Here is a 27,119-nt window from a genome sequence, read left to right as displayed (position 1 = left end):
GAAGACAAAGTTTCCTGTCTATAAGATGTGGATAATAATAATATACCCACAAAGATAGCATTTTTATAAGGATTAAATGAGGTAATATATTCTGCACTTGGCTATACTAAGGGCTAAACAAGCACATTGCCTTATTAGGATATATCTTTTATGCTGCTGTTATCCTTTTATAATATTGGTAATACCTATTAATAAAATTTTTGCCTCAAAAAATTCTGCATATAGTGTCACTCATTCAATTTGTTCTGTACTGTGCTGATCAACCAACAGTTATTCTTAACAATAATTTACTTCAAGGTCACAAATCCTGACACAGTACTAAAATATACTTCTGAGCATCTCCTGTATTATTCTTCTTGCTTTCAACTGTTCTGTTGTAAGCTCAACATACCACATAATGCTCAAGCCTCTACAGTTATCCTTTTCTTAATTTTATTTATTTTTTTTTTAATTTTTTTTTTTAACGTTTATTTATTTTTGAGACAGAGAGAGACAGAGCATGAACGGGGGAGGGTCAGAGAGAGGGAGACACAGAATCTGAAACAGGCTCCAAGCTCTGAGCTGTCAGCACAGAGCCCGACGCGGGGCTCGAACTCACGGACCGCGAGATCATGACCTGAGCCGAAGTCGGCCGCTCAACCGACTGAGCCACCCAGGCGCCCCTCTTAATTTTATTTTTTAGAGTACTCTAGAGTTGTATTACAGTAAGCGTCACTGAAAAACTGGAAATTGCTTTTCTTGTTGTATCAGTCTTGGTCATTGTATCTTATTATCTCATTATGAAAGTGCTTCAACGATGTTTTTCTGTTAGCTATGTAGCCACATATTATTATGATTCAATCCAAGTTGCAACAAATTTATATATCTTTTAAGAATGTTTTAAAATTTTACAGTTTAAATTAATAATTTGAGTTTAACATTCATTAAAAGATAAAAGCTCATTAGTTGCTTTGGTAAATGTTTTATGGGCATTTCTAAATAATTGCTGGTTATTGGCATTTCCAATGCTCTATATTAAGATAACTATCTTTGAAACCTACTTATTTTCATTTTCAATTATTCAATCACAATAATTATAGCTTTATCGTTTGTTTTGCAATGAAAAATTCCCATCAGAAACAGACTTCTTTTATCAGTGGAAAATTACTTAATTGTTTTTAAAGAACTTGGTGACAAATACTACTCATTGTTCATTCCAAAGAGCATACGATTATTCATTATCTAGAAAATGGATGTTCTCCAAATTTTCAGTCCCAATTAACACCCAAATTCAACTCTTTCTTCAAGGCAATAAAACACTTCACAACAAGACATTAAAACTGGCTGAATTGCATTATTGATATTTTAACACTTAAAAAGTTTTTATACTTTGTATTATTGTTAGGATAGCAATTCTGGTTACTCCTGATTTTTACCTAGCCTTCACATATGCAATCTTTAATTTAACTCTTGGGTAGTCTTTACATTACAATACAAATTGAGCATTCAAAGAAATAAAGGAGATCAATTCTCATAGCATCTGGCAGCATAATAACTAAAGTTCTGTCAACAAAGCTGTTATAAGGCTGTTTGAAAAGGGTTTAAATTTAGTCATTAGTGAGGTTAGATGTTTCGTGTAGGAATTACAAGTTAACAAAATGCCACTAAAATTTTTTAGGTCATATTTTAGCAATATTTCTCAATATGTAATTTTATTAAAAAGTTTTAGTTAAATGGCGTTTAATAACACCTTATGAATATTTAAAATTTTCTAGTCCTATTCCAATATTCCATGGATATTAGGAGTGCCTGCTAGGTGGTACTGTGGTGCCTCTCTGAACTCAAAACTTCATGAGAGTAGCAGTCTGCTGGGCTGCATATACCGAAAGAACCTAGCGTAATTGGGATGATCCTCCAACAGAATTTGGGAGGAAAAACTTTAAAGTATTCATCAGCATGTGTCTTAGTTTCCCATTACTGCTGTAACAAAATTACCAAATCTTTAGTGGCCTAACAGATCACAATTATCATCGCAACACTTCTGGAGTTCAGAACATCAAAATTAGTTTCACACGACCCAAGTTACAGTGTCTGCAGGGCTGACTCCTTCTGGAGGTTCTGAGGACAGATTCCATTTCCTTGCTTTTTTCAAGTTCTAGAGGGCACCTATGTTCCTTGACTGATGATACATCACTTCCTTGTATTACTCCAAGTTCATATAGGTTTCATTGCATCTACTACTGACTCTGATCCTCCTGCCTCCTGTTTTTAAGGGCCCTGGTGATTATAGAGGCCTTGCTTGGACAACCAGAATAATCTCCCCAGCTCAAGATCCTTACTTTAATCACACACACAAAGCCTCTTTTGCCATGTGAAACAGCATATCCACAGACTCTGAGATTAGGACGTGGACATCTTGGAGGAACATTATTCCTACCACAGGGTACAAACCTGAATGAAGGTAGATCATATGAGAAAAAATATATATATAAAACCTTTTGAAGGTTTGTGTATCTAAGATGTAAAATAGAAAAAAAAATGGGAACACATATGTCTAATTTTATTCCATAATGAATTAATGTTGGAAAGTTAATAATAAAAGCAACAAAATAAAAGGAATAGTAAACCAAGACTAGTTTCAAGGAAAAAATGTAAATCTCTATATAGAAGGGAAATATACAAAATTGTTTTTAAAACAACAAAGATAAATCATTGCCATAAACCAGAATTAAGCTCTTTTAGCAGATCCCAAATGTGACTTTTTTTTTCCTGATAGGCTCAAAAAGAGCTGAAGTCTATTATTAAGACAAATAAAAAGTCATACAGCAGAAAGGCACAGAAAGTCTGACAGGATCATGAGTTATAGTGCAATAATAATTCAATATAATTATGAAGCATGACTAAACCAAAGAAAGAATATGGATTGTATAAACAGGCTTTGATTTCCATGAAAGAGCGCTTACGTATCTCGGATGAGGTGAAGTGTCTGTGTATAGATTATTATAGTAAACCATAATACCCAACTTTTCCCCCACAAGTGTAATAGTTCACATTTTCAATTATGAAAATCCCAGTGATTTAAGCCAAAGGTAAGAACTGAATAAAAAAAATCAATAAATATTATAAACATAACCATAGAACAGATGCCACCTGGCTTCCAAAAAAACATTCTTCTCACTGTTCTGAATGCTCCTTTTCTAGTTGTCCCAAGCAGTGCCATCTACACTGATAAAATTAGAACTTCAAATTAGGATGATTACATTTATTTGACAATTTTGGTGATGTTACTATTAATGTCAGGAAATACCACTTGTAGTATTAATTATGATATTTTACAAAAAAAAAGTAAGGTAGTAGGATGCAAATAAACACATCGAAATGAGAAATAAGAATTTTGAGCTATAAAATGGGATCGTAAAACAAGCTGTAGGGGCATATAACGTGGAAAGATCTTAAGGAATATTAATATGACTGTAATTTCTCCTTCACTACACAATTATGGCTTGTGAATCAATGTGAGATTACTTTTAGTTTAGCCAGCAATAGTTAGCATCTGAGTTAAACAAACAAGCACAAAGAAATGGTTGCCAAATGGAATTGGTTAAAATTTCCCAACAACAATGTGAATGCCTGGAACCCTGATTGCTTCTTCGATAATCAACTTTATCTGTTGGAAGAAAGGACTGGGTTGCCTTCTTTCAGAAGCTGCCCTACATCTGCCTGCCACCTGACTTGTAGCTACTGATGTTACACGCACCCCTGAGCTTTGTGTTCTGCATTATGCCTTCTGGAACAAGAAACTGCCAGTTGAGGTAGAAAGGTCTGAACTGTAGAGAAAAGCTTTGGGCAATATTGAAGCTTCCTAAATTTTAGGAGTTCCTTTATTTCAGCATATCTTTGTAGGGGAAATTTCTAGGCAGCTATTAATAAGCAAAACCACAACTTTACAATGGGGCTACTAACAAACTTATAAAGAGTTCATTTTCTTTAGCATTTCCTTTAAGATGCGATTCTATTGTGAAACAGTACATAATTTGAAAATGCTTGACAACCCGAGTCACCGTCACTGAGAGCTAATATGCCAGGCAAAATACTGTTAATTTATTTTTGTAACTTATTCGCTCTTTTTAGGGTATAGCGCATCAGGTACACAACACAAGTGTATTCAACACAAGTACATTCAGGTGTTCAAGCACAAGCCTGTCTGCTATCACGGCTTGCACACTGTACACCATACTGTTTCCATAAACATACATCCTGTATTTAGACAAATCTAATACTCTTTTTTCCCAACCTCTTGTTTTAGGGCACTTTTTTGTTTGCTTTGTTGTTAAGAAATATGTTCTCTAGTTATTATTTTAAACAAAAAGGTGGGGAGAGAGGCAACAAATACCAACAAGGATGTGGAATAAAGGGGACCGTTGTATGCTGCTGATGGGAACATAAACTGGTATATACGCCACTATGGAAAACAGTATGGAGGTTCCTCAAGAAATTAAAAATAGAACAACCATAAAATCCAGTAATCCCACTTCTGGATATATATCTAAAGGAAATAAAATTATAATCTTGCAGACATATCTGTATTCCCATGTTCACTGCAACATTATTGACAACAGCCAAAGTATGGAAACAACCTAAGTGTCCATCAGTGGATGAATGGATCAAAAAAATGTGGGGTGTGTGTGTGTGTAATGGAATACAATCCATCCTTCAAAAAAGGAAATTATGTTACTTGTAACAACATGGATGAGCCTGGAGGGCATACAAACAGAGTAGAAAAGTGGTTGTCAGGGGCTTGGGGTGTGGGAAATAGGAAGTGGTCGGTAGAAGAGTACAAACTTTTAGTTATAAAGTGAATAAGGTGAATAAGGTCAGGATCTCATGTATAAGATGGTGACTATAGTTGAAAACACTGTGTAACTGAAATTTGCTAAGAAAGTAGAACTTAAATGTTCTCACCAAAACTTTAAAAAATAAGATAAGTATATGAGGTGATGGATGTATTGATTAATTTGATGAGGGGACTCCTTTCACAATGGAGACATATCAAATCATCACATACACTTCAAATCTCTTAAAATTTTGTCAATTATACATCAATAGCTAAAACAATAATAATAATAAAGTAAGCCTACCCTGGCAGATCGGAAGGAAAAAAAAAAGAAATATCCTCTCATCCAATATACCCTTTAAGTTATTCTCCTGAGTCCATCACTATTATTCCTGACCAGTGTTTGCATCTAGTAACAAAGAACAAATTTTGTTTTAGACCTTGTTTTTCCTTAGATGACACCTTACAGTTATCTATGTACCTATAATACCTTGTGACTTTCCCTACTTTGAAGGAACAAAGTATGAGGGCACTATTTTTGAAAAGACTGAGCAAATCTATAAAATATGACAGTCTCAAAAGACATGTTTAGGAAACTGTTTTATGGGGATGTATAAAATAAACATTGCTGAAAGTAAAACATAATAATAATAAAGCAGAATATTTAAGTCTATTCAATGAGCAAAACTTTAGGCTGTGTTTACACAACACAAAGTGAAAGGCAGATAGATTTTCATCCAGCAAATATATATAATTTGGCTCCTCTGGATAAAGGTCTCTAAAATTTCCAAAATCAATGCTCTACCATAAAAACCTATTTCAGTCTGTTACTTAATCAAATAAGTGCTTGACATAAGCCTATTAATTACATTTGCCCTGCCAATTGTTTTAACACTACTCTGACTCTGTGCTAGGCAAAGAGCAGAATATTTGTTCATTTATTCAATTAATATTAGCTAATATAAGAAATTATTTATAGGCTTCCTATTTATGGAGCACCTTTTGTCTTCTGTATCTTGGAGAAAATGAAGTGGGATACATTATTCCTGCCTTTAAGAAGTTTACAGTCCATTAGAGAATAAAAGAACACACAAAAATAATTTAGTTACAGCAAAGAAGCTATCAGATGATAGAGATGAAAGATGTGGTTTGAAAAGAAAGCACTAAGTGAGTCAGAATAGCCATAAAAGGCTCTGATTAGAAGATAAGAGACGGAAATCAGGGATAAATAGGAGGGACAAAGACTCCCTGATGAAAATTGGATGAATCCGGTTCCAGCAGGAAGTACTCTGGGCTAGCTACCATGATGAATCCCAGCAGGAGGACAACAAGAGGATACATTATAAATATGCAATATTTTATTATAATCCTCAAATATTCTGTAAGAAAGTTCCTCTGCCTTTTCTAGCATCCCTTTTCCCCAGGTGTTTTCCACCCGATACAATCAAGTAACTACTGTTGGGACCTGGAGAAGTTTAGGTGTCTGACATTTGGAGGGCATTCGGTAATTACTAAAACATAGATATATTAATGATACCTCCTGAGTTGGGACACATGGTAGCCTTTATACAAATGAGAACAAATATCCTCGCATTAGCTGTCCCAGAATGTAAGATACAGTAGGAATGTCTCCAACAGGCCAGAATATCTTTCAGGGATGATTTAGGATTAGGGCAACGATGCCACAAAAGACAAAAGAGGGTACAGAGGAGAGCACAGACACTACGTAGATCCTCTTAAAGTTTCACCTTGGGAAAATAACATCTACTCTTGCAAAGTGAAGTGCTTAGACAGACTAACCACATTTTCAGTTAAAGTTAACTACACTTGTCTCCTGAGTGCTGTACAGTAGTCTGTATCTTATTCCACAGCTATCTTCTAGTGATCTGTACTGTATGTTTCTGTCATTTAGGTGAACTCAAAGGTCACTGGAAGTAAATGAATTTGATTCCAAAATATCCTTTTGAATAATTCTCCAAAAACATCTATCAGCTAAGAAAATAATCAATTATTCAGGGGCTAAATACATGCTTCTACAAAAAATAAATAACATTCTCATTGCAATTAGATATAAAAACAGTTGTCATAAATTAAATGCAATACACGGTTGCTTTTATAACACATTATGCTACCCTGAGGAATAACGGAATACATATTTTAAATCACTCTTTCTCTAGTGTGAGATATTCCCTGAAAAATTATACTGTGCCTTATCTATTACTAGGCTTTCAATCTGGAACATATACTATATTGATAAAAATGTAAGTATTAATAAAAATATAGGTATCTCCAAAAAATACAAAAAAACTTAAGCCTTCTCTCTCCCACTTGAAGCAGCATTTCGGCATGTGTTTTTTCAAAAAGGGCAAAATCCAATATTCTAAGACATCAAAAAGCAAGTAGACTTTATTGAATGTCTTTTAAGAAGCTGAATAGGAATTACATCACACATCATTCAGGAAATCTGCTAATGTAATCTGCTAATTAGTAACCTACTAATAAAAAAGTACTTCATGGAAGCTGCAATACAACTCATCACGGATAACAGCCACTCCTCCAAACTCTTTTCCGTGCCTTTCAAGACAGGAGCCTGCCTGTCACTACTTTCTGCTCTTCCTTTGCTTTTCCTTGACCTTTCCCCTCGCTACGTCAGTTTTTTAGTGAGCTCTGCTGCCATATCTTAGAAAGATTGATTTTCTTCTTTGCTTTCTACAATTCTCTGATCCCAACATCACAATATTAGCACAACAGAGGAAATGAAGATTCTCCTCAAGAAACCAGAAGAAAAATAAACTGTGAACACTTATTTTTAATGCTCACACAGATAAGCATACTAGGAAATAAATGTTGCTCCAGAATACATTGCAGAAGTGCTTTTCCCAGGTGGTAACCAATTAGTTGCTCAGAGTGAGTATATTAATTCTTCCAAGTCTGCAAGTTTTAACTAACATTAAGGCTACATTTGAATTGCAAAATTATATAGGCACTGAAATTATTGATGTAACAAACCTTGGAACTTGGATATTTTATACTAGAAGGAAGCATGCATTTTGCTTTAGAGTTATTCTTTATTTTTCAGTTTTTTGTTTTTTTTTTAATTTTTTTAATGTTTACTTATTTTTTGAGAGAGAGAGAGAGAGAGAGAGAGAGCGAGCACGCAAGATGGGGAGGAGCAGAGAGAGGAGACACAGAATCCAAAACAGGCTCCAGGCTCTGAGCTGTCAGCACAGAGCCCAACACCAGGCTCGGACTCACGAACCGTGAGATCATGACCTGAGCTGAATGAAGTCAGATGCTAAACCAACTGAGCCACCCAGGTGCCCCTTTATTTTTCAGTTTTTTTCGTGTTTTTATGTTATTTTTGAGAGAGACAGACAGAGTGCAAGCAGAGGAGGGGTAGAGAGAGAGGGAGACACAGAATCCGCCAAAACAGGCGCCAGGTTCTGTGCTGATGCAGCAGGGCTCAAACTTTCAGACGGTGAGATCATGACCTGAGCTGAAGTCTGATGCTTAATGGACTGAGCCACTCAGGTGCCCTTATTTTTCAGTTTTAATATTAGTTTCACTATTCTCTAGTTAAAATTTTGATAATTAAAAATATTAAATTAACTGCAGTCTTACCATTGTTGTCTCTTGAATGGATCCAAAACTGTTGATAAAAATGTTGACTACAACATCAACAGGAATGCCTGTGAATAAAAATTAAGAATATATTTAGTAACTATAAAAAAACTTGGTCAGAATTTTCAAATTTTAGTTTATGCACTTGATTTTTATATTTTTTCCAATCCACATGGGGTATAAAAATTTAAATCTATGGTCTCAATATTCCATGTTCACAATTGCTATTAACATATTTTTCTAAATAAGGGATCATAATAAAAATAAAAATGAGTTAAGTTGTATTTTCTCATGTTATTTATTCAGACATACTTATCTCTTAAATTGTAGAGACTCGGAGTAAGTTGTTCACCTTTAAAGAAATTTTAAATTGAGCTAATGCATTTACCTTAACAAAATGTAAATTATTCTTTAAAAAGCACCATTTTCAAAATGTTTTAACTTTTTGCATTTTTATAATCACTTCAAATCTTACTTGAATTAGAAAGCAGTATTCAATACATTTTACTTACAATTATTATATTTTGATTTTTAATTCATAAATATGTGAAGTTAAGCAGACATATAACAGAATCATTATAAGGATTTTTGCCTGACCTGTTGGAAAATAATTTGAAAGTTCATGGAGTGAGAATTAAGGTATAATGTTGCAAATTTCTTTCTTGCTTGCTTTTTTTCTTTTTTCTTTTTATTCGTTGTGGGCTGCTGGTTGGGCTAACAAAGGGAAAATGTGAATTTAGCCTTTTAGCCACAGAACCACTGACTGATGAAAAACAGGTGGTGAATCAATATATGGTAGACATGAGACAACCCAGACCATGGCTGTTGTTGAAAGTAACTGAATAGGTTCTGGTAACGAACAAAAAACCCTGTTTTTACAACATAGTTGTATAACTTCAGTTGACTAGAAACAGCTGCAGACATTTTTTTTTTTTCTGTAAAGGAAGAAGAAAAAAATATCAAGCCTTATAATGTTAATCTGATCTACATTAATACCTGTCTTTAGCCAGCAATAAGGATTACAGTTTTTCAGAGGAGAGCTTTTCATATAGCTTTTCCTAACTCATCAAAAGGACAAAAAAAAAAAAAAAAAAAAAAAAAAAAAAAAAAAAAAAAAAAAAAAGAAAGAAAAAAGAAAAGAAGGAAAGAAAGAAAATTTGCACAACTAAACAATATTTCCGTGACTTTTATTGAAAGTATAGTTTGGTTCTTGAAAGGTGTGATAAATAGTAATATTCTGTTGGAGTAGAAGCAATCTATGTGGTAGAAAGCATAGTCACTCTTACTCACAAAGTTAACATGTTTTTTAAAACCATATGGCCATCTTTTTCCAGCAAAAGAGTAGAGGGAATTTTTAATCAACGTTTAATGCTAAGAAAAATTTTGAAATAATCTAAATACATATAGGAACTACTGTCCATCCCTAATGAGTATATAAGCTTTTCTACAAATTATAACATTGGTGACTGTGAATGAAAGCCAGACTGCATCCAGAGCTTGAAGTTTAAATCACTAAGGTTAAGAATACGAAGTACTACTTAGAAAACCCATGACAGAGGTTGATTGTTAATTCACACTATACCTATTTTTGTTTTTTTAACTGGGAACCACATGAAACTATTAGAATTAATGTTCTGCTTATCTTTGAATGCCTTTGTCATTAAGTTGCTCTAAGTCTAAGCACATCACAGGTCAGTAACATGACAATTTGACATCTTATTGTTCTGAATATCACAACTAAATGATTTTATACAGGTAAAATAATTTTTAAACTGCAGAGGTTGAAGACTTTTGGTGGGGGGAGAAACAAACCTTTAAAATTTGGTCTTATCCTGGGATCATAACTGACCAATAGCCTATTCAAGATATTGCTAGTGGAGTTGGCGGGTACGCGGGCAAGGTCTTCTGCCGACTGCTGGCTATAAAAGAAAACGAAACAAAACTCTGGTAAGTATTTAGAAATGGCCAACAACAGAAATGGGTAATTGTCATTGGGGAAAAAACGCTTTTTGAGACAAATTCACAACGACAGCATGGTGTTTCCAAATAGAAGTAACTAAAAATAGTAGACATTGTCAGATGCCCAACAAATATTGGTTATAAAAAATAAAAAAATGAAAAAAGTATCTTACCACTTAATTTTACCACATTCATGAAAACACTGTTCTAAACACTCCATGTAACTCTCTCTCAAATAAAATTAAGCAGACGTCTTACTTGCCCCAAAACAACCTGCAATCAAAATCTAGACAAGCGCAAAGGGAGTGCAGACAATGAGATAATAGGAAAAAATAAGAACAGCAAAAAATATTTTTTTAATGATGTATATTAACCTAAGCAAGGAGTATGTGAATACTGTTAAGAGAATACAGCCAGAGAGATTGTCTAAGAATTCATAAAACTATCATGTTGACATTTATAAAATATTACCCAAGAAATAACCAATGAATGTTCTCATTGAGTTAAATATGCTGGGGGGAGGGGGGTGGAGGGATGGTAAAAGAAGTTTCTCTATTACCAGATCAATTAAACAAGGAAAATACAGAGCTACAAGTTACAACTATCTTTTCTACATATGTTTGCTGTCAACTATCAAAGAAAGGACAAATTGCCATATTTTTCTATTTTAATTAACTTTGAACAATGAAGCTTGACTAAATTGGTATCCTTTGAAAGCATTTAACAGAAACAAAAAACGCACTTCCTTAGATCTAATAAAAAACGTTTTTGTTGTTTACTGTTTGTTTGGGTTCTTTTTATGACCCATAAAGTCTTATATAATTATTGCCCCAATACAAAAAAAAAAAATCCATTACAATTACAAAGAAGTTTTCATTATACTTGGAATACCTAGCAGTCTACTCTATTCTGTATTGATATGGTGAAACTATTAATTTCACAAATGATATTAATTTATGTGAAACAAACTTAGAAGTAATGGCTTTGTTTTGAAATCCCAGCTCTTACCTACCAGTCAATTCTGTTCTGAGTTAATTATCGTACAATCTGCTGATAAGAACCAGTAGAGGTGTGATGTGACTGATATTAAGAAGTTTATAAAAATCAGAAAATACTACAAATTGATACAGAAAACCTTTTCAAGTAGATATCAGAGTCCAAAATATTAAAGAAAAAATTGATAACCAATTAGTTAAAACAGCTAAAGGTGCAAAAGACTATATAGATTTTTAAAATTGCTTCTCATGGTCTTACCAGTTCTAATATCACAGCTGCTGGGACTTGAGGACTGGTAATGGGATTTTCCATTTCACTGCAGGTGAAACTGTAACCTCCCTAGAGCCAGTTGTCATCCCTTATCAAAAGATTGAAAATTCTAAAGAGAATGAGGGTTTGTGGGAAAATTGGATATTAGGATGCAAATTAGTGTTCAAACCCATCTACAAGGTTTCTCATTCTGGGGAGGAAAACAGAACTGATTACAAAATACACTTCTTTGGATCAATTAAAGACTGCATTATTGTGTCTCTTGATGTAAATTCCTTTACAGGTACATTCATTCTAAGCAATGAAATGACCAGACACCATAAAAACAATGAATACTAATTTTAGTAGTAGAGAAATTTCCAGCCCGATTTTTCCTTCCAGCTGTGGAAGATGTCTCTTTGGCAGATGGATTATCTGGAGCTAAAGCCACTTGAAAAAGAGCAAATGCAGGGGAGGCTCTCTCTGAACTCCCATCTGCCTACAGACAGATCCTCCAAACAGAATTTATTGTCCTAAATCCCTTCCCTGGGAGTTTCATCAACTAAAGAAGATTGAATCTTATCACAGAAGAGGACACTCAAAAAACTTGGTCACAAACTGTCATATCTCCCATCTATTCTTCTGGGGGCCAATTCATCTTTCCTAAAATTCCCGTACTCCCCCTTTACAAGGCACGTATTCTCCCCTATCAAGACATAATATCAGCTCTCAAATCTCATCACACTCTGGGTATTCACTTGGGTTTTTGCTCTGGTGCCCCTGATGCATGTAAAATTAAAAATTAATAATTTGTATACCTTTACTCCTGTTAATATGCCCATTATTTCATAGACCTAGCTATCGACGATAGAGGGAAAAGTCTTTCCTCCCATTCAGCTGTAAGCTTGTGTCAAACTCACTTCCTAGCCCTTGTAATTCATTACCAAATTTTATCCTTCCCCCCTTCACTGGTTCAGAACAAATCCTCCTTTCTAGAGTACTGTAACTTCCTCTTCTCATTGTCGTCATCTAAATCCAGCCTCTCCTTTAAGGTTGCCTATCTAAAATCTTGCCTTAATCATCCCAGCTTACTCTAATGAACATAAACATAGATATACTGTTTGGCAATCATTTTGTAGCTTTTTTTTCGTGCGCACGCACGTGTGTGTGTGTGTGTGTGTGTGTGTGTGTGTGTATTACTAACTGGACTGAATGTAGACAGTACGATTCTTGAGGGAATCATGGCTTCCGTATTTTTGTAATTCCCTATAGTGCTTGCATAGTATGAAATACACACTGTCTCAAGCACTTCCCATCCGCCAGTGCTTCTAAATTGACCTCAGCCTCAAGATGCCTGCATGCGCTATAGGAGTAGCAGACGGCAGCAGGAGTCGCAGTAGTAGTAGTACACGCATCACTTCCAGATGAAGAGCATTTCCTCCTGAGATGTCCTCTTAGGATGAAGGTTAGTTTTTGTGGTTCTGTGGTTTTATGTTTTTGTTTTCCTCAGAAGCTTCCCAGCATTGGCCACTGCTGAACCAATCACTGGCAAGGAGAAAGAAACAATCACTATTGGCTCAGATCAGTAGTCTGGAATGAAATAGACATTGAGGAATCAACTGTCATGTCCACTACATTCTTTCCTTTAATAATCACAAATGCTCCTTTGATGAAATAGGAGAGATTCTTAACCACCCAGAGAGCTCTTTTTCAGTGGAGAGAAAGAGAAAATCCTGATATATATATACATACATATACGTAGGTATATATATATAAGGTTCTATTCATTAGTCTTACTAATTTTTAAAATCATTAGTCCTGAAAAATCTGAATTTGCTCTTTCCATAACTTATCAGCACCACTCTTCCCTCCAGCCATCTCTAAATGTTTTTATTTCTTTCCACAGCTAAAAAGAAACAACAAAAACAACAAAAACAACAAAAATTCTTATTTATTAACAATAAAAAATCAATGTCGCTAACAAAAATCTCTTGAAATTATAAGAAGGAATATATCAAATATATTACAGCTCTTTTCTTTCATTCTTATTTGTATCAATATATATTTTCAAGACTCTGCTGTAGTTAATCTGATATGAATATTTATTCAATAGTTCAGTAATTCACCTTTATTTATATTAGAAATTCAAAGATGTTTTAAAACTTAAGTGAAACCCTATGTAGTTTATATTCACATGCATGCATTCAGGGGTTTTCCTACCTAAAAACAGTAGAAATCACTTGTTTAGCTCAATCAATACTAAATAACATTAAAGTCATCTCTACACATTAAAATATATTTTAAGAGTCTAGAAGCTATACCACTTTCTGCCAAAGAGTTGAAATAATTTGCATATTTTCAAATTATGCTTGCACTTTACATAATTTTGTAATTTGGTATAGTGATTAGTATGTACACAAAATAAGCAAGAATAAGAAGAGTTAAATGCATTTAATTAGGGCACATACTTAATTCACGTTTCATTGTTAGTCTTTATATTCTGAATCTCAGTACAATATTTTATCTATTTGACTATGCCATTTTGTTTTATTTCAAGAAATCTATCAACAATTCTGTTATTACTACAAAAGAGGATTTACTGCATAGAAATACGATACTAATTTAAGAAAATAACTTACTTTACTCAGGCAAAGTGATCAAATGACTAGAGAAAATAATGTTTTATATCAAAAGCCTTTTTACAACCAGTCTTCTTTTGTTCACTTGCCTAAACTTGAACCGATGTCATTACTAATATGTGAAGTTATGCAAGGAATGCATCAGGCTGTATAGCTGGATGATGTAATGTTTTCCAGCACCAAGGGAAAAATCCAGAAATTTCTTTCCAAAGGGGAAACTCAGTTTTCCATTAACTGAAGAGCATTCTTATTTTTACATGACCCTTTAGTGACCATACTGCACAGCTCCATTTCAAAACTGGTGTGTTTGAGCATATTATCTGAATATCCTCCCTCCAACCAGGAGGGAGTCCAAAAGGATGATTTTGTTTTTATAGAGTTATAAATGCAACAACAATGGTCAAAATTCCTTTCAGACTTTGAAGTAGTATGGCACATGCCAGCATGAGTAATCTGGGTGTGGGAGCCACAAAGCTTTGAGCCTCACATGAACTGAGGCAAGCAAGCACAAAGCAGTAAGCAAAGAGGAAGGTATGTAAAATGTGTAGGTTGTATTATTTCTCCTCTTTACGGCAGCGATTCTTTACCTCTTTTTTAGGTTATGGACAACACTGAGAATCTGGTAAAAGCTATGTTCTTCCCTGAAAAAAATGCAAAGTTTACAATGCTGAGGGATCGTGGACCTGAACACCTCAGGTGGTAGAAACCCTCTTTTGTGGAAACAGATGTTGGTATTCTCATCTAAAATGGGAGGAAAAGAGAAGATTAAAAAACAAATTAGATATCATGTAGTGACTGCAAGTAAGCTCAAAAAAAAAAAAAAAAAAGATGATAAGAGTGTATCAAAGAGACACAAAGCCAACAGAAAGGTCTCCCAAGGGCCAAATTTGAATGATTTGAGCAATAAAATAAAGTCATATTGGATTATATCCCAAAGTATAAAATAAAAATCTGTGAGTCCATAAAGACATGAACAAATGATTAAATAAATAAACAAATGGAAGAGAACAGACAATTCTCCCATGCAGAATTCCAAGTAACTGGAATTCCAAATAGACCCTTTATTTTCAGGGTAGAAGAGAGCTCTGCATTTCTCAGTGTGAGCTGTGCATAATGACTTCCTTCCAAAGAGTACATATAGGAAGGGGGAAAAGAGTTACTTTAGAGCAGAGAAACCTGACAAATAGTATCTCAACCAGAGGATCAAGGTTAACCTCTACAGTGAAAAGTCATGTCAACTTTATGTACCTTTATTTTTTATTTTTCTTTTCCCAACTTTTTTTTTTTTTATTTATTTTTGGGACAGAGAGAGACAGAGCATGAACGGGGGAGGGTCAGAGAGAGAGGGAGACACAGAATCGGAAGCAGGCTCCAGGCTCCGAGCCATCAGCCCAGAGCCTGACGTGGGGCTCGAACTCACGGACCGCGAGATAGTGACCTGGCTGAAGTCGGACGCTTAACCGACTGCGCCACCCAGGCGCCCCTATGTACCTTTAATAAAATGTGATGAGAATGGCAATGAATCCTGTGGTCTTCCCCACCAAAACACGTAACTCCAATCCAATCATGAGAAAAATATCAGACAAATGGCAGTAAAGTGACATTTTATAAAATACTTGACTAGGACTCCTCAAAACCATCATGGTCATGTAAAAAAAGGAAGGTCTTAGAAACTGTCACAGCCAACAGGAGCCTAAGGACACATAAAGACTACATGTACTATGCTGAATGGGATCCTGGAACAGAAAAAGAAGGAAAGCCAAGGAAAACCAAAAATGTATTATACTAACGTAAAATGTTAATAATAGGAGAAACTTTGGCAAATTTTCTATAAATCTAAAGCTGTTCTAAAATAAAAAGTTTATTTGGGGGGGGGGGGGTGCGCAGGGAAGAGCAGAAGGCCAAGGACCTTAACAGATAACGCACCAAAGATCGACAGATGGCAAATAAGCATATGGAAAGAGGTTTCCACATCATACATCATCAGGCAAATGCAAATTGAAATAATGAAATACCATCTATACCTATTAGAATGGCCAAAGTCTCCAACACAGACAGCACCAAATGCAAATGAAGATATGGACAAATAGGAACAGTAGGAACTCTGATACATTTCTGGTGGGAATGCAAAATGGTGCAGCCACTTAGAAAGACAATGAGTGTGGCAGTTTCTTCAAAAATTAAACTTACTCTTACTACACAATCCAGCAATCTCACTCCTTGGTATCTACCCAAAGGATATAAAAACTTAATGTCTACACACACACACACACACACACACACACACACACAGGCACACACGCACAGGCACACACACACACACACACACACACACACACAAATAAAACCATGCACACAAATGTTTATAACAGCTTTATTCATAATTGCCAAACTTGGAAGCAACCAAGATGTCCCTTAGTATATGAGTGGATAAATAAGTTGTGGTACATCCAGATAATGGAATATTATTTAGCATTAAATTATTTGCTCTATCAAACCATGGAAAGATATGGAGGAACCAGAAACGCATATTACTAAATGAAAGACGATACGAAAAGGCACTGTATGATGATTTTAAACTTGTGACATTGTGGAAAAAGGCAAAACTATGGAACAGTAAAAAGATGAGTGGGTGATAGGGACTGCGAGTGAGAGGGAGATTAATAGGCAGAGCACAGAGGACTTGTCCAAGAGCCAAGAGACTAGCATTTTAGACCCAGACAGACTGGAAGATTACCACATAATATTGGGCAAATCCCTCTCTGAGTCTCTTCTAGATAATCAGACAGATAGACATACAAAGACAGAGCAACACTTTATATATTCAGGTAATAAATTAAGTCAATGGTTGTGTACGAATCCAGGGTTATTATATTTTTATTTATTTTGCATTTTCCTAATTACAGTATGTTATTATTACCTCTCTTGACAGCTTCTATATTTATTTTCCATTCAGTTTTCACAGATTAAACTGTGAACAGAAGGTTTATGAATATAGTGAGTGATACCTTTTACAGGATTAGTTGAGTTTAATTAGTTTATATTTATTTGAAAAGAATGTGTTTATGGGCATATGTGCATGTGTGTGGCAAAGTCTACTGTGTTATTATAGGCCAAGAATCATAATTAAGAACAGTGCTTCACAGCATTCATTTTATTTATCCTTCAATTGGGCTTAAGGAACTGTTGGATCTTGTGGAAACATTTTCAAATCTTGTCTACCTACAATCATGGAATTACATCATCCATGGCCCAAAGAAAAACATTTTTCACAAGGTAGAAACATCTATGTGTAGAGATTCCGGTTTTGGGATACGAGCAATCTCCCAATCGCTATGGTCTTTTTTAACTTCATATCACATGAGATTACTCATCCTATGAACACTACAAAGATCTATTTACGTGTTACGTTTCTCAGACAGTGTAAAACATTATATATTCTCACTACTTCTTATTGGTTTACTAATTTGATACAAACCTCATGACATAAGGAGTCAAACTTACGCCTCAAAACATTCACCGTGCAATTACCTTCCACCCACAGAGTATTACGGCAGATACAAATCCAGAGTAATACCTCTGACTCCAACACCAACTGCAACTGCTACGGTGCTTACCTTTTCTCAGTTCTCCATACAGAACATAAATATAAAATATTTCCCTTCTGGACTCACAGAAATGGTGAGAAGATAAGTCCAGCACTCACGCACACATGATCAAGTTACGTGTGGTTATAATTGAAGAGACACTTGTCAAAGAGCCAAGAGACTAGCATTCTAGACGCAGACAGACTGGAAGATTACTACATAATATTGGGCAAATCCCTCTCTGAGCCTCAGTATACTCACCTTTAAATCAAAGGTCAAAATCAGGTGTTTGTAAGATCCCATTCAATTGATAATCTGGTTCCACTTGCAGCGGATGCTGTGGTGCCCCATCCCCCAGATCACCCCTTCAGAATTGAGGCTGCTGCCAGGAATGCTGGCTGCCTAAGGCTGAGCCAGGCCACTTCCAGAATAGCCTTCCTTCAGCCTTGCCCTGGAGGCAACCCACACTCAAAGACTTTGATAGGGGGACACAAAAGCATTCAAGGTCCCTTCCTACTGATAGACATCTCTGCAAGCCATCCAGGCTTCAGAGCTCCCTGGAGCATCCTGATGCCTTAATTGCAAAGGCATTATTCCTGCGCTTGAACCCGCTTCCTCATTCCCTAGAAGTGTTCCAAAAGCAATCTCTTTCTGCATGTGAATCTTCATCTCACAGTCTGTCTTAGAGATAACTCAACCCACACCATCAACTAAATAATAAAACTCCTCAAAGAACAACGAAAACTTAACCATCATTCAACTGTCTGCATGCTGAATTTCTCCTTGCATGCATTTTAGTCATTACTGAATTCATTTAACAAAGTTTTTGAGCATTTGCTATATGCCATGCATGGTGCCGTATGCTGGCTATGCACTTAAGAATGAAACACAAACGTTGGTTATTCTGATGCAAAAGTAGTATTTAAAATTGTGGGTTCTTGGGATACTGGGGTGGCTCAGGTGGTTACTGTCCGACTTTTGATTTCAGTTCCCATGATCTCACGGTTCCTGGGATCGAGAGCCCTGCATTTGGCTCTTACTGACAGCATGGAACCCGCTTGGGATTCTCACTCCCTCTCTCTCTGCCCCTCCCCCACTCCAATACACATGCACATGCTCGGTCTCTCTCTCTCTCTCTCAAAATAAATAAACTTTAATACTGTAGATCCACATGGATTTGTCTAGTGATTCTCAGCTTTGTTGTGCATGGAATTCACCTGAGAAACTCTGCAAACTACTGATGCCTAGTCTCACCCCAGATTTAATTAGTTTGGGGTGAAGTCCAAGCATCAGGGTTTTAAAAGCTCCTCAGATGATTCTAATGGTCAGATGAATCACTTGTTAGAAGAGAAGAACATGGAATTAAAACCTGAGGAACTCCACATTTAATGAGCAGATGGAGGAAGATAAGCCAACAATTAAGACAAAGAATCAACTACCCAAGAAGAAGGAAGAAATCCAAGAAGTGTGTGGTGACAACAGAAATTAAGGAGAAAGGGTAAATTTTATGGAAGGGTTGGATAACGGGACCAAATACCGCTGAGAGGTTAAGGTGAGGACAGAAAATATCCCCATGGCATCTAGCAAAAGGGAGAGCCGTTTTTCAGCTGAGAGAGACAGAAGCCTGACTGGAGTGGGCAGAGTAGTGAGAGGTTAAGGTAGGAAATGAAGGAAGGGAGAATACCCATTGAAAACTTTCGACTAGGAGAGACTTCAGCAAGGGACAGGAAGCTCTGGACCCTCCTTCCCCTCTTGAACATACCAAATGAACAGCAAAACCCAAATCAATTCTTTTTGTCAGAAATCCAAAAGCTAGTTGAGAGGCTTCTACACCCAAGCATGTGTAATGAAAGTAGCAGGAAAAGTGGAGACACCCTCTCGCCATAATCTCCACCTTAGCACAATACAGCACATTGCAATGCCATCCAGAGATGTCCTTAGCTCCTGCTTCTTCCTGAGGAGGGAAAGAGACCTCACATCCAATACACCAGCTTTTCTGAGTCTACCTTAGGAACCAACTCCTATCTCACCATCTGGGGCAACGATGGGATCCAGCACACACGTGGTAGTCTCCCGGGGAATAGAGAGAACAAAGCAGCTGTTTGATCAAGGGGCACTCACCACAGCTCTGCCCCCCACTTTGCTGTGAGTGGGCTGGAAACCCAGCTCTCACTGCATTCACAGTGCCACAATATAGAAGTAACCTGAATGCCCACTGACAGATGAGCACATTGAAAAATGTGGTATATACATACAATCAAGGACTATCAAGCCTTAAAAAAGAAAATCCTGCAACATGCAGCAAGGGTGAACACTGAGGACATTATGCTAAGTGAAATGAGCCAGTCAAAAACATAAGTACTGCCTGATTCCACTTCTATAGGTCTCTAAGGTAGTCAAACTCAGAGAAGCAAAGAAGAAAATGACGGTTGGCTAGAGTGAGAAGAAAGAGGAGTGGCTAATCAAGAGGTAAAATTTCTGGGGTGCCTGGGTGGCTCAGTCAGCTCCGGTCATGATCTCACAGTTTGTGGGTTTGGGCCCCGCGTCAGGCTCTGTGCTGACAGCTCAGAGCCTGGAGCCTACTTTGGATTCTGTGTGTGTCTCTCTCTACCCCTCCCTGGTTCACACTCTGTCTCTCTCTCAAAAACAAATAAACATTAAAAAAAAAAAAGAGGTAAAATTTCAGTTATGCAAGATGAATGAGTTCTAGAGATCTGCTGTACAATATTGTGCCTATAGCTAATAATATTGTATTGTACATGAAAATCTGTTAAGGAGGTTATAGTAAGTGTTATTACCACAATAAAATGGAAAAAAAAATACAATTTCTAGTGACAACCTCCAAAAAAAAACTATACTGTGTGTATACATAAAATAAGTTTTGCATGAGTTACTGCTCAATTTGAGGTAGGAAAAAAAGTCAAAAATTAGTCTGCTTTTTTAAAAAACTGAATCAAATAGCTTATTATTGAACTATCTGCACAGCTATTATTTGGAAATCAGAGAAAGGATGGCCTCTTCAATCAGTGTGCTGCACTGGGGTACCTGGGTAGCTTAGTCGGTTAAGCATCCAACTCTTGATCTCAGCTCAGGTCATGATCTCACAGTTTGTGAAATTGAGCCCTGGATTGGGCTCTGCACTGGCAACATGGAGCCTGCTTGGGATTCTCTTTCTCCCTCGCCCTTTCTCTCTCTGCCCCTCCCTGCTCACATATTCTCTCTGCCTCTCAAAATAAATAAATAAACTTAAAAAATATTAAAAGTAAATAAGTAAATAAATGTGTTTATTAACTGGATATGCCTATTTTAAAAATGAGTCTTGACCCTACCCTACATCATATACAAGAGTTAAACTGACATGGATTACACAGTTAAATGTGAAACATAAAACAATAAAGCTCTCAGAAAAAAAAAAAATAGATTATCTTCATGACCTTGGGCTAAAGAAAGACTTAAAAAACCATCAAACCATTAACAATAGCTAATAAATCAGAGCTTATTCAAAATAAGTACTTCATTTCATCAAGACACCATTGAAAAAGTGAAAATGCATAACAAAGATTGGAGAAGAGATCTGTAGTACATGTATGTGACAAAGAATCCTATCTAGAATGCATGAAGAACTACATACCGATAAGAAAAAGAAAACAAAATTTTTAAGTGGGAAAACACTTGAAACAACACTTTGCAAAAGAGATAGCTAGAAGTCCAATATATGAAAAGGTGCTCAATGAGATTAATCATCAGGGAAATACAAATTAAAATTACACTGTGGTATCATTATACCTACACGAGATGGCTAAAATTCAAGAGATTGCTAATAATATCAACTTTGGACATGAATGTGGAGTGGCTGGAACCCTCATACATTAATGATGGAGAATAACTGGAAAACTGTCCACATCTCCTAAAGTTCAATATTCATATACCCTATGATACACAAATTGCATTCTTAGGTGTATGCTTATGTCTACCCAAATGCATGTATAAAAATGTCCATAACACTTTTAATGAACCCAAATAATAATGACCCTAAACTGGAAGCATTATGAATATTCATCAATAGTAGTGATAGTAATATTCGAACTTTACCTGAACTCCTGGAACACTGAGATGTTAAGAAATACCTCCATCATTCCCAGCATTCTGGGAAGCACTTTACCTCAAAGAGTTTGTCCCCATGTGACCTAAGTAAGACTCACGGTTAACCCCTTGTTTACCTATGACAAGACCAGAAACTCTCTAAACTCCCCTTTTTTGTCTACTGAATGAGTACCTGAACTGTTTGTCACCACTGACCAATCTGAATCGGAGACCTGGCAACTTCACCTGACCAAACGTGGCTTAGGCTTCTCTCCTCCCACGAGTTCCTCAGTTTTCTCTAGCCCCTAAGATTAAAAGCAATCACTTGGAACACAGAACGAAACCTCCTTAATGGACTCCTCCAAGAACTGGCTCGCAGCAAAGAAAAACTGTCCAATTTTGCCACCTGCTCACTGCAGTCTTCAACAACTGGCTCCTTCTGGCCACATTCACTCCTATAAAAGAGAAGTTCCTTCTGCCTGACCTTTCAGATGCTTATCGGTCTTAAAGTCAGAGTATCCCTCTATTGCAACAATCCTTTCCAATTAAATCTTGCCTAAGTATGGATTTGTTTTCCATTTGACATAAAGTGGACAAATATACTGCAGTATATTCAAGACAAATACAACACAGCAATGAGGAAGAAAGAGCTATCGCTATACAAACAACATGGGTGAAATCTCACAGATATGATGTTGAGTGGAGTGATTTTCCAGGATTATTATCCCTGTTCACAGATGAGCTAACTGAGGCAGAGAGCCTAATTATTCTAGAAAATCCTTTCTTCATAAAAGACCTGTTTTCAATATTAGACAATTTAAGTAAAGAGCTTAGAATAGTACGTTATACATCGTGTTATGTATCAATTCACAGTAACCTATTTTGTATTATAAGCAAAGCAAAAGGAATCTGTTACAAAATAAGACAACCCAGTCAGAAAAAAAAAAAAAAAAATGGAGTCCAAAGCAAGTGAAATTTATCAGTATTGTGGTTTGGTTTAAGAGAATATGTAGAATATTCTGATTTCTTGCATATATGCATACTGTAAATTCAGGCATCTTATTTTCCAAAACGATATTCTAATTTTACTACTCTCTAGAAAATTATGGTACTGGGTTAGTGAAAGGAAGTAGTTTTCTTACTACCACAAACCAAAATTTAAAAACAGGACATTAAGTCAAGAGAAGTCAGAGCAGAAATCAGGAATTGAAATAAAATATTAAGCTTCAACATCCTTTAGAGTACAGAGCTCCAAGAGCACTGCAGAGCCTTTGGAGAAAGGGGCTTTTGCTACTGTCCGGAAACCCAATGAGCTGAGTGAAGTGCTTGCTGAAAAGCCACCACAGTTGATTCTGTTTCTGCTGTAACTGCTCTTTGCAACTTCTCTTTGCAGCATTTCTAAGGTGTAAGATTACTTGTGATATAGAGACAAGAAAACTATCTCTTTTGAATTATATCTTCATTCAAATATCCGCAGGCACACATGTCTGAACAATGATAAGTGTCCCCAACAAAAATCCCATGACAAGATACAAAGGCAACAAGTATGAATGTCATTAGGTGAGATGAACTACTTCCTTGCAGTATGTGGTAGCATCCGGATAATGAAAGATAAGCCTTTTTTTTGTCCTTATCAACCACTGTTTGGAAACGAATGTGACTCTTTATTGAATGAGCTAGAATCTGGAGGACTCAATTATAAAAAAAAATAAAAAAATAAAATTCTGTTTTCTCCCCAACATCCATCCAAACCTGGATGTGAGCTAGCATTCCACTGCACTTGAAGGAAATCTCCAACAGGTTTCATAATATTTTCAGTCATTCTCTGATAATAAAAAGTCTCCACCGGCACTTTCAGTCCCACTAAAATTGTCACTTTTATATTTCAGATGCCCAGTCCCTGGTAATGATAAAAATTCAGAGCTTGATTCAGAAATGACAACACCTCCCTCTCCTCCTCAAGTCTCCCTCAGAAAGGGGCTGCAGGCATGAGTAGGTTTTGTTCTGTCTTCCTGCCTTGTTAGTTTACAGCATTTTTGTGGGTTTCTCAAAATCCTCTCTTCGAGAACCTCAAAGTTCAATCACCATGAAATGGCTATGGCTTATTTTCAGCTGGCAACTCAGGATTGCAACCTTCACCCCAGGTATTCTGCAGTCCACACCTCACAGGCACACTACTGGGGTTCCATCATCTTCCCAGCCCCTTTTGGACGAATTTCCTTTCTTTGTTTTGTTATTATTATTATTTTTTTTAGTTTATTTATTTATTTTGAGAGAGAGAGAAAGGGAGCGAGCAAGCACGCAGGGGTGGGGCAGAGAGAAAGAGAATCCCAAGCAGGCTCCACACTGCCAGTGCAGAGCCCGATGTGGGGCTTGAACTCACAAACCATGAGATAATGACCTGAGCTGAAATCAAGAGTCAGACACTTAACCAACTGAGCCACCCAGGCTCCCCATATTTCCTTTGTTTTAAACATCAAACCGGCACTTTCTTACTTACTTTGCTCTCACCCTGTCACTGTCTACTCCTATTCTCGCTCATGTGACCAACATCGGAGTCATAGTGAATGCCCAAGTATTCTTTTTCCTGACACACAGAAAGCAAATCTCCATGTCATGGTAGCCCTCTTCTCTCTGTTCTACAGCCTCTAGCCAATACCTGCAGCCATGACTGATGACTTCTCCAGTGTGAGTCAGATACCAGTCTACTATGAATCCCCCAAACTACAGGGGACAGACATGGTTCCGCCTCTCAGTAGCATTGAGAATAAGGAAAAACATTTTCCTCCCAATTCCATGGCAGGGAGTATGGAAAATGTCACTGGGCTCCAAAGAATTTCCTCCAAAGTATTTCTATATGCTGTCTTCAATCTTAACTCTTTAAGGCCATTGAGGTAGATGCTGAGTAAAGGCCACAAAGCCAGTTTTCAGCACCTTTTTTGCATGACTGCATAAGAGGTCTCTTTCCTAACTTTGGTATGTGGGGGTTCGTGGCACCTATTGTTTTGTTCTTGGCCTTTGGAGCCTCAGCCAAAAACTGAGTCAGAAAGAATGCTATTCCAACTTCCTGATATACTAAGCTAACTTTTAACTGCTCTTAGTGGTCCTTTCTAACAGAAAATGTAGGTAATTATAGATTATTTATATAATTAATGAAGTAAATATTAATATTTACTTAACATTAAATAGAAGTACTTAAAATGTTCCTTAATATCAAATAATCAATTATCATTTCTATATTTTGGATTCTGGCAGAATGTAACATAAGGATAAAAGACTTTCCAATACAGAAGGTGAATTAATACAGATAGGCAGACTTTTTGAAGTAGAAATTTAAGAATTTTCACATGAGCTAAGATTTAAGAATTATGAACATTATCAACTAGAATTTTTATAACTTGGCTTTCTAATTAAATAAAAGTTCTTTGCCCTAATTAATAGTTGAATCAACAACTGGTCATTTCTAAAGGAAGAATTAAAAAAAAATAAAAACATTTATCTCAAAAATATTCCTGTTCAGGTGGGTTTTTCTCTAAAATTTCACACACTATTGAAAGGTAATTTGTGCACTATGGCTTAGAAATGGAACTTCAAAGGCAAATAAGTACATATATGGAAAGAAAACAATCTAAAGCTCTGTACGCTAATCTTCTGCAACCCATAGAGAGAGAACAATGAACCATAAGCAGTTATCTACTGCATGGCACAGGGGTATCAATTAAAACCTGCACAGGTTGTACAGATCCTGTAGGGTAATACAAAGGAGACTTAACAGAAATACAGTTGATGTTCTGCTATCTATCCAAAGATTTTATTTTGGTATCTGTGTCCTAGTGCAGAATAAGTGGCAAGGTTATCAGGTGCAATATGTTGATACCAGATTAAGTCCCTTTTATATTTTCCAATGTGATATGACTTTTTAACCAAAACAACTGCTTATCTAATTTTCCTCTATCATTGTGAACCTCATACAAAAGCTGGAAAAAGAGATAAAAAAGCTACTGAAGGTTACATTTTCCACCTCTCTGTGTTTCTGCCATTGTGAAATCACTCCAGCAACTGCCCCCTCTCTCCTGCATCATAAACGTTCTCTCTCTACCAGAACCTTTCCACCACCTTACAAATATGCTTTATTATCCCCCATCTGTAAAAACCTTTCTCTTGACCCTGCATCCCCTCTGACTACAGCTCATTACTAATGTGCTTTTTTACATCAAAATTCCTCAGAAGAATTTTAATACTTGCAGCCCCCATTTCTTCCCTTAATGTCCTTTAAATCCAATGTAGCAATATTTTGTAACCATGTATAGAAACAAGTCTTATCAAGGTCAATGATGTTGTCAAATGCAATGACCAATTCTCAGTGTTCACCTTCTTGATCTAACCACAATACTTGACATTGTTGATCATTACCACCTCCCTTAAAAGATTTTCTTGGCTTGAGTTCTAAGTAAAAAGACATGACCTTAATTCCAATCTTACTTCACTAGCTGCTCCTTTCCATTCTCCTTTGCCTGTTCTTCCTCATTTCTTCAACTTCATCCCCAGTCATTTCTCAGATGTTTTTACCTTCCTAAGTACTCAGTTTCTAAGAGACCTCATTCATTTCATTAATTTACAACTCGCAAATTTATACCTCCAGACTACACCATTTCCCAGAATTTCTGATGCTCTATTCAACAGCTTATTGGACATTTCTCCATTGAAGTCTAATGAAAACCTCAAAATTAAGACAACCAAGACCAAATTCTTGATTTCCCCTCACCTCTGATCTACTCCTAATGTAGTCTTTAATAGACCTCTCAGTATATTAAAACAAACAAACAAACAAACACCTTCATGCTTTCTGTTCTCAGGCCCAAAACATGGGAATCACCCTTACAATGACCTACAAGTTTTCTGACTCTTCCCATCATTCACTCTGCTCTCGGTCTCCATACCATCATTTAAATACATAAAGCCTGCTTCAGGACTTTGATATTTGGTGTCCTTTTCCTTGAATCATTGTTCCCCTAGAGATCTCCATGGCTTTCATCTTTACTTCAGCTCCCTATTAAAATCTTACCTTATTAGAAAGATATTTTTGACCAGCATGTATAAAATAGGAACCCCCACCCCTTAATTATCCTACTCTAATTTTCCCCATAGCCGTGATCACCATCTGCCATATTA

General features: G+C 36.3%; 1 protein-coding gene across 2 annotated transcripts in view; it reads right to left on the bottom strand.

The window, feature by feature from the left end:
• Positions 1–27,119, bottom strand: part of GLRB (glycine receptor beta) — a 99,280-nt gene that overhangs the window by 49,283 nt on the left and 22,878 nt on the right. For both annotated transcript variants that reach the window (XM_049631220.1, XM_049631219.1), the window contains exons 3-4: positions 10,247–10,353; positions 8,435–8,502 (exon numbers count right to left, since the gene is read on the bottom strand). In XM_049631220.1, coding sequence (XP_049487177.1) covers positions 8,435–8,502; positions 10,247–10,353 — 175 coding nt within the window. The remainder of the gene's footprint in view (positions 1–8,434; positions 8,503–10,246; positions 10,354–27,119) is intronic.

Source organism: Panthera uncia, chromosome B1, assembly GCF_023721935.1.
Source record: "Panthera uncia isolate 11264 chromosome B1, Puncia_PCG_1.0, whole genome shotgun sequence".
NCBI classification, from domain to species: domain Eukaryota; kingdom Metazoa; phylum Chordata; class Mammalia; order Carnivora; family Felidae; genus Panthera; species Panthera uncia.
This window is presented reverse-complemented; position numbering and strand designations above follow the sequence as displayed.